At 37.4% G+C, this 13,273-nt stretch overlaps 1 protein-coding gene across 6 annotated transcripts in view; it reads right to left on the reverse strand.

Annotated features, from left to right (window-relative positions):
- Positions 1–13,273, reverse strand: part of LOC117382218 (collagen alpha-1(XIX) chain) — a 113,803-nt gene that overhangs the window by 80,404 nt on the left and 20,126 nt on the right. For all 6 annotated transcript variants that reach the window (XM_055227234.1, XM_055227232.1, XM_055227231.1 and 3 more), the window contains one exon: positions 7,891–7,935. In XM_055227234.1, the coding sequence (XP_055083209.1) occupies positions 7,891–7,935 (45 nt within the window). The remainder of the gene's footprint in view (positions 1–7,890; positions 7,936–13,273) is intronic.

The raw sequence follows: 13,273 nt of genomic DNA on the forward strand, positions 1-13,273 counted from the left end.
ACGACGTGTGGACCAGACCGTAGAAAAATACAGAGATTGTAGCTTCTATATTTGCCAGGCAACCGTAATCCTGCATTTGGTCTTCTATTGTGATAAAAAATATTTACAGAGTGCTGCTATAGCTCTTGGCAACACAGTATACAAATATAATAAGCGGCATTTGTGAAAGTACAGAGCTAAACCTCATCATATGCGCTGGTCATGCGTTGACACTGTAGCATTACCACGCAGGTGAGAGATTCCCATGCCTGTCACTGTGGCTCAAGGAGACGTATGCCGCTAATGTCACGTAGCTAGTACTTGTTTACGCAGGGCACACATACACGTTTTACCAAAGGACTATGGCTGTCATTATGCATCAGGAGTCGACCTAGAGGTGGGAGTGAACTGCGTAGACTAGGGGCAAACTCGCCGTCTCTATGGAAACAGTTAAAGTGAAAGACGGGGGGACAGGCCAGATAAAGAGTGATGGTGGATGAATGGGCCCTGACGTGTATTGACAGGCTAAATTTGCAGCGTGCCTTGTTAGGTGTGACACATTTGGGCCAGTGGCTGTGACTCCATAGAACAGGTTAAAGCCAGAAGGAAGTGAGTGTGAGGGAAGGAGAATGATTTGTCACATACAAAATAGAAGGTGAAACGGACAACGAAAAATCTAAGTTTATTCAGTGACTTCAAATGTTCAACTGTTGTTAGTTATAAAAAGAAAAACAAAATGTGCAAATTTAGAAAGTAAAGAAAACTAATACCACTACCACTACTACTTCAACTACTACTACTACTAATACTGTAAGAATTACTTTTATCACAAATGTAAAATGAATGTTACTCAATTTCAAACTAAAAGGACTCAAAAGGACTAAAACTCAATTTTTGATAAGACACTAATAATAAAATAATTATTAAAACAAATTTTTTTACATAATACAATTTTCAACACAAAATAATGTTAGCTTCTGTAAAATTACCACATGTACTACTACTTCAAGTTCTGATACAGTTTATTCTGGAAAAAGGTCCACATTTAACCTGTTTTATCAATTGTTTTCGCATTGATAGTTCATCAATTAGTATATATTAGTCGTGATACTATATAGACCGTTGTGAGACTGGTTAGTTTTACCCTGCTGATGATGTGTTGTTGCAATACTAATCCGGCTCAGTATGAGAGGAACTGCGGGTTCAGACATTTGGTGCATGTGCTTGGCTGAGGAGCCAATGGGGCGTCGCTACCATCTGTGGGATTATGACTGAACGCCTCTAAGTCAGAATCCCCCCTAAACGTGATGATACTGTAGCGCTGAGGATCTTTGAGTGGTCAAGGATAAGCATAGGATAGGCCATTCGTGACAGGGCTGGGGCGCGGCCAACACGGGTCGCCCCTCTCCTATCTCGCACCTCATGTTTGTGGAGGACCTGGTGCTAAATCACTTGCAGACGACCTGACCATTATATTGATATTAGTTTAAGTATATATTAGTATATGGGTATAGATTGTTTGACAACCCTACTAAGAAAGAACATGAAATGATGCTGTGGCTGAGATACTACTACTTATTCTACTTGTGCTGATGCTGCAAACAGAGCACAGTTAGGCAAACTAACTTTATTGTTTGAGAAAGTAAGTCCCATTACATGTCTCCATACCACACAATGTAATGCCAAAATCCTGTATTTTCATTGACATGCTTATGCCACAGTGTTATCACATTGCATCACCCTCCCACACAGTCAGTGATAGTACAGCTGTCCAATAACTCAATGAGGAAGTCTTAATTTAACTTGACAGCCTAAACAGTTTACACTTAAAAACTGGATTATGGCATAAACAAACTAGTATGTAAAATGTTTTATTGTTTTGTATTATTTAGGCAGAGATCAAAAGTGCATGTATGCAAATTAATAAAGTTTATTTGATAGATAAAGCCAATTGTACATTTTAATATATTCTAAAATATATAGTAAATACAATGAAATGTAAATGTCAGTTTTTGTGACTTGTGCCTCACATATTAACAAAACTACTTCATAACCGGTATAATGTACACTTTCTCAGGAATGAAATACAAATACAAATAGATATATAATAGACATATAATACAAACATAGACAGTTGTGTACTTAGTGTGTAAAAGTATATAATAGATGTACTTAGTGTGAATTAAAACAAAAAGTCAACCTTATATTTTGATTGCATACAATTCTATACAATACAGTACAATACAATACAATATAATACAATAAAATACAATATAGTACAATACAATTGCAATAATATAATAGTAAAAACACCAACAGATAAAATGCTTAATGATTCACAATAGAAGTGAAGGTTACAGAGGAGAAGAAAGCACTTAGTCACAGAATGGTCTAGAAGAGTATTCACTTATGTGTTGTAGAACACAATTGGACCCTCGCAAATAACTATTGATACATTGATTAGGATTATAATGGGGAGACTCAAAATGAATTAATGATTTTATCCCATCCATCCTCTATCGCTCAGTTTAGATCCCCGCCCTTTATTATTTATCTTTTGTGCACAGAGCGGAGCATCAAATTCTCCCATAATAGACTTGTGCACTGAGCCTGCAGGCCTAATTTATATATAGACCTGAGGGCCTGGATGTATTGTTAGCTTTTTGTGAGCTGCTGCTGGCTTTGTGTGGCTTAGGGAGAGAGAGAGAAAGAGAGAGAAAGAAAAAGAGAGAAGAGTGAAACAGAGAGAGAAAAAGAGAGATAGAGAAAAAGAGGAGACCAGCAGTGAGTTAGTCGGCTGCAGCACGAGGTCGCGACGCTGTGGGGAGCTGTGTACACTCGTCTGCTAATTACACGCGGTACTGTGAGTCTGCTCTCTCCTGTCGCGAGGAGGCCACAAGACAATCTGGAAAAAGCCCAACACAAGACACCAAGGGCCAAAGCAAGGCAGAGTAAACCACTGCCATAGAGCCAGAGGAAGGACAAAGTACAAATGCAGTTTAATTCTGTTAACTGGGGAATTTTACTAAACAGAACTGCCCCCAGTCAGTGTCCTCATCAGGCTGAAAGTTATGGTTCATAAATACTAAGTCAAAATTAATTGGAAATTCAAAATCAAATTCAGATAACGTAAAATGTAATACATTAAATGGGAAAAATAATGTTCTTCTCCTAATGGAAATATTAAAATAGTAGCTAGTCTTTTATTTTAATAGCGTCATACAATACAATAGCAATAAACATTAAACGAAATGCCTAACGATTCACAAATGCAGTTTCATTTTATTTACTTGGGTATTTTACCAAACATAACTGCCCCCGGTCTGCATTCTCACATTAAGCATATTCAAACAGATGGAAGCAAATGTCAATAAGGATGGATCAAGGAAAGTTTACAATTATACAGCTGAAGAAGCATAACGCTGATCCGGAAAATCTGCACTTTAATGCTTCTATTGTAATTCTTCTATAGCTTTAAATCCATGGACTATTATTACTGCCATACCCACTTCATCAATGTATTTCTGAAATCGCTGCACAGAAGAAGAGCACCACAGCGTACTATTTATATTACTGGCTTCTTTAGTTCTGGTCAGATTGCTAGTGGGCACTGCCTTATATCTATTTGAAGGGAGGAGCTAACGACAATGAAACTAACACACGTATCTGTTTACACATAGTGACTGTTGGCTATTGAAATACACAATACACAAGTGTGAACTGTGTCTGAGTCATATTTTGAATAATCGTTCAAGCCCCTAATGGTTGCTCTCACAGCTATTAACATACTATCACTATTGTTTTCCTTGTTAATTTAGGTGTAAGGATGGGGTTATAACTAGGAGATAAATAATGTCTAAGTCCCTCATTCCTTCAGACAGATATAAGACAGTGTCCACCAGCAATCTGAACAGAACTGAAGAAGCTACTTTGACGAGCAGACTATTAATATAACCATTAGCATTACCAAAACCAATAACATTAACACTGTCCATTCGTTAGGCTGGATTTCGTTTGCACATTTACATTTCATTCACAGTGTCCCAACTTGTTCAAAAGGGCGTTGTACCATGCTAGATAATTAGTAAAAGTGTTCCTGCCTGTAGCACATTATAATTGCAAATGAGCCTGGTGTCCAGAGAAGATTGTGGTGTGGAAATGTTGTCGTGCTGAATGACAGGTCTGTAAAGCGCTGTGGAACTAGATCCATGAGTAACACAGATATCTTGAGTGCCGGCCTACAAATGCCGAGGAGGTTAGAGCAGGAAATGCCTTTTGTGACTTTCCATTTGCTCAGCGATACACCATCACATAGGGTGAGCAATAAGTCCTAATCTAAAGCATCAGAGGATCAGAAGGGGCAACCAGATACAGTGCTCTAAGGAAATATACATGCACTGTGGAAATGACTAGAGCTAGGCTTGAATTTAGAGTATTGTAGATTTGATGTACACACACCAACAGACTAGACCACATAATATACAAATTCTGATATTTCCCACATAATAAAAATGACAAAAAAGCTTCAGATTTATATAATACTTAAGACAATGTAAAGGATGGACAAAAGTTTTGCTTGGGTTAGAGTATTGTTACTTCAAAGGAGCTCAAATAGAAGTAGTAGTATAGAAGTAGAAGTATTTTTAAAGGGGTCATATTACAGTATTATCTGATCTATGTTATACTGTCTCCTCATCACAAATAAACCTGGAGTTGTGTTTTGTTTCATTCACACATGTTTAACACGCAAACCCTACATATTTAGGCTGAGTTTTTCGCTCAAACTGAAAACACCTTGTTCCACTTTGTGATGTCATGTGGTAGTACAGGAAGTGCTCCACTGTGTTTTTAAACTCCATACACTTTCACTAGAATCATTTGGATAATTTCAGCACTGAATTTGCCAATCTACTACTTAACACAGGGTAAAAGGCACTGTTAACTTGAAAACTACCACTTGGAGATGTAGACAGACTAATAATAAAGGGTTACTGAATGAAACAAAACACAACAACGGGTATGTTTTTGCTGAGGTAACGTCATTATAACATGTCTTAAAGCTCATATGAGTCAATTTTGCATAATAATAGCATCTTTAAAAGTTGTTTTTACTGGTAAAGACAGAAAAATACTCCATGAGAAAAATACTGACATAAACAAATACATATACACTATATAGTGAAAAGTGTGATTTAAGTATTAAAACTCTGCTAGAAGTAAAAATATTGTTTCAATAAAAGGTCTGAGTCTACCTCTCTCTGTGATATTAGACATAACACTAAATGTATACATTAGTCCTCTATAAAACACATAAATGAGACAAGAGACCACTGTGACATAATAGTCCCTCACTGTAACCGGTGGTATTACATTTCATAATTTTAAAAGAACATCATGTATGCCAGCCTCTGTCCCATAGGAGGTGTATCTGCAAAACGATCCGGGATCACATGCTCATAGGCAGAATTCAGGCCTCTCAGGTGTCTACTTGAGCCTTAAATAACACCGTAGCTTTAAAAATGGACGATGAGTTAATTGCAGTAAAGGGAGAGTTCTGGCAAGGCAGTCTCTGTAGTACTAGACACAGTAAAATGGGTCCACTGAAATTATGCACACACAAATGCACTAATAGTGACATAAATCTTGTTCCATTTCCATTTTACAATCCCGCTCTCCAAATAAATATAAAGTGCATTGGGTCTACTTTAATATAAATACGCCTAATTAAAGCAGGCACACGGCAATAATATTCTCATTAGATGGAGCTCAATGCAAAACAGACAAAATAAAATGGAATGAATTGCACAAACAAACACACAATTTAATTTTGCGTTTAATTTGTTGCGAATGGTTAATACTAATGCGGTGTCATTGGTGCTAATCATTCATAGGACGTGTTGGAGGGGCTGTGCGGGGCTGGTTAAGAGGAGAGCCCTGTTACACTCAAATGCAGTCGATGAGAATCAACTTCATTCACTCATTACGAACCGCTGGGGATACCGAGCTGGTTTCAGCCCATTAATCCTGAAGTGCCTTGTGTCGCCTGATGAGAAGGAGGCTGGATTTTACCTTTTACTTTTGTGTGCTGCCTTAATATTCCTCTCTATGAAATACAAGAGTCAGGTCAAAGCACGGAATAAATCAGAGAAAACAGCACAGTGGCAGAAAGCACTAATAATGAAAATCCTCCAACGGCATGAATTATGGTGTAATTCCACGAGCAGCAGCCAATATTAGAGCTTCGATTTTTGGGTTTACATAAAATTTGTACAAGAGTTTGTGAACAGACAAAACTGCTGCTCAGTCAAAGAGGAGGTGAGAACACTGGACCTACAAAACCCCAAGAAAAAAAAACAAAAACTCAAAGACTAATTTCCTTTCTGTTGTTTTGCTTCATTTAACCACATCATGCAGCTTTGACTACAATAAGCCGCATACGCCTCAAGCTTTACTATTTCTGGCAATGCTTTCTTTTCTAGGAATTTAAAATCTATTTATGACCACAGAGATTCAAGCAGCAAACCTTACAAATTTAACACTGAATAACTAACAGTGACACAAAATTGAAATCCAGTCAGTCATTATCCATGTTAAAAGATAAACACTTCTTTTTAATTTGAAGAGCTCTTATGTCATGCTAGAAATATTTACTTTAAACAAGACGAGTAATTAAATAATAGTGAAAAAACATCAAATTTGTATCCAGCAGTTGCTATGTTTTCAATGGAGCGAGTAAGCATTCGCACTTCAGCCAAATTTACAAGTACCACTTAAATCCATTAGAATAAAGAGCAGGGGTAAACAGCCAGGGTGAAAAGCAGAGCCTCGCACAAACGATGTGATGATGGGATGGTAGAAATCAACAAATTAAACTCAACATAAACACAGACAAAATCATCAAAGAGAAAAACTGACAGATTAATTACTGATTTTGTTTTTCAGTAAAGCTAAAAAAGAGTTGCTTGTTATGCTAATGCGTACATGACGTCAGCTGGTTTTTGGAGCTGTCTGAGGCTACTTAACCTCCCCTCTGTGTGAGTCGGACTTGTGTTTACCGCCTGCCAACAACCAGGCCTGAAGTTTTCCACTTTCCCTCAACTTTAACTGCCTTTGTCTACAACAACAGGCAAAACATTTTCTGACAAATTGTATCCTAAATCTTACATAAACAACAACCACAAAAAATGATTATCACACGATTCTATTTTGTTATTTATATAAAAATAAAATGACAAAATGCTGTAGTTGGGACAGGAGCCTTACATGACTTTCTTTGAATCCATCTTACTTGACATGTTTTTCCCGTGGCAGCAGTTTGTTGACAAGCGGAAAACGGCCCAATAGAAATGAGTCTCCTTTTTAAAATGTTAGACTGACCATCTGAACAGTGGGCTGAGATTGTTCCGCTCTAGGCAATGAAAATATCAGGAAATATTGCTTCTGGCAGAACAACAAATACAAAAATAACTTTTAAAATCCCTCTACAACTTTTTTTGTTGAAATATTTTTTGATTAATACAGTGGCACTCTTTCCAGATAGTGATCATTTTACTTAGGCGCATTAACAAAATCACTGCAGTTGGATTTAAACTTTAAGCATGTTGTAAAATTTAACCTGAAGAGACAAGGAAGGGACTTACAGTAATCTGCTAAATTAGTTTAGTCCATTGGTATGCCAAACGTCAGTGGCATACATATTAAATTAATTTGAGTGGAGAAGGACATCGCAAGCTAGGACTCTTTAGATCTACTCCAGATAAGACAAGCACTTGAAAAGTCTGCTCTGGCTGCAATACCTCCGGGCACCGCGCAGAAAATGAAAAGCCTATAAGAATTGATTCTCTGACAAAACGAGATCGGGCTGATGTGCTATGTATGGAATATATGTCTGCTGGAAATAGTAGTACTTACCTTCTCCCCATCGATTCCCTTTTGCCCTTCTGCTCCAACTTCCCCCTGCAATGACAAAATTGAAAGTTAAAGAGTAAGGGAAGAGACTTGGGAAAAAGTTCACAATCTCAAATTCCATTCATCCAATGGTTAACCGAGATAGGCAAGATATTGGAATAACTTTCTTTAAAATAAACAATATTTAATTGAGTTATTATTAAAGGTGCATCACCTGCTTGTCTCCTTGTGCATGTTATTGCTTTGCTATGAATGTATCACACTATGGCATCAAACGTATCAGTCTTGTTCAAAAATAACTTGAAAAAACATTTTCATATATGCGAGTCCACTTCTCCACAGATCTGTAACTTGAACTGGTGGAATCCCCGGCTTGTCTCCATGGTGATATGTTTAATGCCATACTGTGGAAAAGCAATGACATCACCATGGAGACAAGTAGATGGCATACTTGTGATATGGACATTGCATTGGGCTGATAATGGAATATCTATTTTGTAAGCAGGTGGAAACACAAGCGTGAAGCCAATACAACACAGTGAGCCTGCAGCAACGCAAATAACAAAATGAAACAAGAATTCTTCTTGTAGAAAAGCAGTGATAAAACATTCTAGAGCTTAAAGGGCATAGTATACCCCAGAGACTGGCCCTCAGAAAGAAAACAAGACACTATTGCCTAAAAAACTAATCAGGGAACATTTAGAAGATGGAGACCATTCAAAAATGGCAGGATGCTAACCACTATACCACTGGCTATATCTGTATGTATTATAATCCCAAAATGCCAGAATAGTTTGTTATCATTCCTATTACATTAAGAGGGACACATTCTCCCTATCTGTTTATAGAGACAAACTGTGCTGTAGCCGCGACAGCAGCTACAACTTTCTTAGCATTTACTAGCTCCATAAAAAATACCCTCCAAACTCACTCTCGGCTCTTTCAGCAATGAACACCTTGCACTGCTGCAATACTGATAAAAAAGCTCTTAACAACACTTGCTGCTAACCTATTGGCTTCAAGAACTGCATTATTTTATCCCAAGCCAAGGCTATATCATGATTATTATTCCTTATGTTGAGGGGGAGTAAGCTGGTAGTGGCTTATACTGTTACCACAAATTCTCTATAACATCTTAGCGGCTTACTTTCCACAAATATCACCCTGGTAACAGATTCCCAAGCTGCAGTTTTCCAACCCGAAATGCCATGCTTGGAATTAGCTGGCTTTTTTATAGTGTGAAAGCTATACACTCCTCTGACCTTAGCTAGCTAATAAAGTTTAGACAAATGGACATATTACAGCGTCTGGGAATAACCGTATCATTTCAGCTGTTACTGTTAGAGCGGGGAAAGTGGATTACAAAACGACCGCAGAAAAATATAAATAAATAGTGTGAAACATGGTAGAGATGAGGACTACATCAAGATGAAATCAGATCTTAATTGAGAATCAACCTTATAATACGCCTAAAACCTGAGGAGAGAACGATTTGAGCTAAGTAGTACATCTGACAAATGCATACAAGTTAGGTCTCTTCAAAGAAAAAAGTTCTGTGCTTAGACCATCAGATCAAGTGGTTCTCAATTCTAAATGGTAAAATTAACATCAAAGTTAAATTATTATGCACTTTTCTTGTCTAAAAGGTTTTATAACATGTGCACCCATTTTCTCGCATATTTAATAGCACAGAGTTTAATCTGACTATGCCCCAGTGCGAGCCAAGATGAGGGAAAGTCATACAAATCCTTTCTAATTGGTTGCTTTTAGCCCCACACTTTTATGCAGAAGGCCAATGCAGCTGACACCACGACCCCAGCACAGCCTCTTCCTCTCCTCGAGCTGTGACAAGGACACGATCCCTCGCTGGCTTACTTCCAAAAACACAACCAACTGTGTCCACTCGCACTGCAGGAGCACATCTCCCAGGACTACTCCAATCTAGTCTGTGGCACCATTTCCCTCTCTGCTAAAAGGACATTTGTTGGACTAATTAATCCCAACCAAGCAAATGAACATGTTGATAGTATTAATGTAAGAGTTTGTGGCGAATGTCAGAAGACTTGAGAGTTGTAAAACACCAGATTTTCTCACCAACTCAGAAATGATTCTTTCCAAGTACAAGTGACAACAATAGGTCAGAATCGTGACATGAACAAGATGAAACAGAAATCACAAAGGGATTTAATATTTGCTAAGAGATTTGAACTCACTAGTAGGACTAAAACATCATGACTAAATCTAGTAAATATAGAATGAATAAACTTGAAATAAGACATAATCAGATACAAATTTTGGAGTCCCACCAAAAAGGAGCTATCGAGTAGGCCTGTCACTATAATCACTATATCAACTTATCATTTCATTACTTTTTCTTAGCACTACTGGGACATTTTTGGTTATTTTTTGGCTATATGATAAGATTTAAGCTGTAAAATGTTGAATAAATAACTTCTATGACTCATTACTACACAAACTAAGAACTACAGTGCTTCATTCTGCTGTTTATTTCTTGAAGCTCATGATTTTTTAACAATATTGTACATTTAGAATAGCTTTTTGTGGATAAAATCGGCTCTTGGGTTATTGTGTCCGTGGCATAAATTAGTTTCAATGTTATCATTTATATTTATTTCAGCAACACATCCAACTTCAAAATTTGTTATCTTGACATGCCTACCAGCGAGTCATTCGTGGTACAAACATTTCAAGGTGAGTTACATCAGTGGTTCTCAAGTTTTTCACACCAACTACCACCAGAGAAAATATTTTGATGTGTGTACACAACGTACTAGTACATTATCAGAAGACCTAATGAACCTAAGTGGGTAAATCCAAAGGACAAAAATATGAATGCAATTACTGCTTAGTCCAATGGTTCATCTGATCTTTCAATAATTTATTTTAACAGAATCTTTTTGGTCCTTGGTCTAAAAAAACGAACCTATTAAAAATAATTGCTGCTAGTTGAAAAGATTTGTAAAAATGTTTTATTTTGGAGTATGTCTCACGTTAAAAAGTTGTCATTCTATATTTGTCCCAGTGTCAGTGCCCCTGTAGGTGTCTGTTGCACTGGATGCAGTTCACCTAAAGACCATGGCTGCAATTACTGTTGAGCCCCAGCTACATACAAAACAAATCAGCAGAGGAGAAGGTTTTGTCCAGAGCTCGTGCCCCCAGTGTCACCCCGGGTTGCACCCTGCACAGGAAACAACACAGACACAGTCAGTGAAAGGTTCCTAGTTCACACATTAGAGAATAGCTTTATGGAGGTTTGTCATTTCATCAGAGGTCTCGCTCTTACAGCTGTTGCCCTGGTTCTTTCTGACACAGTGGCACAGCAGCTGCACAGAAGGATAATATTACCCCAACAACTGCCTGTGATGACCCTAGTTAGGGGTTACATTATCATCTTAATACCCTTAGTATATTTTAAAGAGAGGACAAAAAGAGTTTATTGTGCTCGTGGTATCGCCTTACGGGGTAGTATTAAACTAGTGTGAACAGGCAGGATAAGCGTGGAAATCATCCGCGGGTTGTGCAGAGGAATAGATGGAGGCAGATAGTGATTTGGCAAATTAAACTAACAAAGAAGTCGCTGCAAGCAAAGAATCTAATTAAGCACAATGTCCATTCATGGGCACATCTTCATTTCAAGCCCTGTTTGTAAAAGCATAGATATAAAGGAGTGCAGCTAAATATAATGAGATAGCTACGTGCTATTATTCCTCAGTATTAAGTCTGTGTTAAAATATGAAATACTCCAGTAAAGTAAGTTTGGTACCACATGGGGTATGAGATTTAAAAATACTATTCTCACATATAGCAAAACAATAACAACAGGCTTAGCGAAAGGCATAGTTGATGATATGTACAATAACAAATACTGCACATCATAACCACTACAATGACCCTAGAATGAACCCCTGCATCATGATTTATAAATGAATTAAATTAATTATAAGTGGGTGATGTATCATCTACAGGAAAATAACATGTAATTTTGAGGTTATGCAAAATTTAAATATTGAGAAGATCTGTAATAAGAAAACCAAAAGATCAGATAGGAACTTCACAGTCCTCTCACCGGGTGTGATTCTTGAACCTGAACCCATGCAATTACTTCTACAAAGTAGCACACTTATAGTCTGGATTTAAGCATTATTGAAATGCAGCAGCTTTTCAAATAAAGCAAATCAAATTTGGAGTAACAAGATGTGAAGTTTTAACATCCTCATTACATTTTGTCATTACGTTCTTGTCTGTTTGCAATGCATGTGTGCACGGGAGCTGTAAGTCTAGTAATACCAGGGTTTATGTGCATGGCCATAGAAAATGGATTTTGCTGCATTCTTATAACCCACTACTTATCTGTTTAATTTCCTGAGGGATTGTGGATTAATCATTGCGGGTAATCCCTTTGCAGAGCATTCGGATCCTCCGTCAAACTCACTGTAATGCAGGATGGTACTTTGGGGTGAAAGTAAAATAGCTGGAGTAATCCCCACACAGTGTTCCTCAGGCCCTTTGCAGAGGTCATGCTGATTGGCCTGCACTTCTCATTATAGCTGTTTTAAAGGCTTTAAATTGCCAAGATGTCTGATTAATCTCTCCAAAGTCAAGTTAAATTGTTGCACTTTTGTTATTTTTAAACCCAAAATCTTATGTTGTTAAAATGTACTCTCGTGAAGTAAGTAGGCCTAATTGTTAACCACGACACTGTTAACCTGCTTTGATGCATTACCACATAAATCTCAAAAGCATGTTTAACAGCCAATGGGGCTTCCCCGGATATTTTAGGATCAATATAAATGAAATATATTTTTAAGGGTACTGTGGTCATGATTTAGCAGACAGATTAATGTCGAGGGAAGTCAGAGAGAATTGAAAAAAGCAATTACAATACTGGTCTGAATCAAAGCATGACATTTTTGATATACTACACAGATGGCTCCACATAAACACTGCAGTCTCATTGACAGCACTGTTAATCCCATACAACAGCAGAAATATTTTCACTCAATGATTGCTGACATTTAGATTTGTTAAGGTCCTGACGCTAAGAGTGACAAACTGCCTGCATATGAAATACTTTATCATTCACTTACCATTTAGGACATAGACCATTATTTAATATGTACCTGTATGTCTTCTAGAGGTGCCCATTCAGTACAGCAGAAATAAACAGCAAACTTTTACCATGCCATCATAAAATGATGTATATGCAAAAATCAGTTCATCTTGCATCATAATAAAAAACATTTAAAGCTATTGCACTTCACATACTTTGCTTTACTGTGAATCAAAATTCTTCATCAGACGCATTTAAATTTCTTGATGCACCACAGCAAGCTCAAGTAATTGGCTGAGTGGCACTTAAGCCACT

Source organism: Periophthalmus magnuspinnatus, chromosome 15 (assembly GCF_009829125.3).
Source record: "Periophthalmus magnuspinnatus isolate fPerMag1 chromosome 15, fPerMag1.2.pri, whole genome shotgun sequence".
Taxonomy (NCBI): domain Eukaryota; kingdom Metazoa; phylum Chordata; class Actinopteri; order Gobiiformes; family Gobiidae; genus Periophthalmus; species Periophthalmus magnuspinnatus.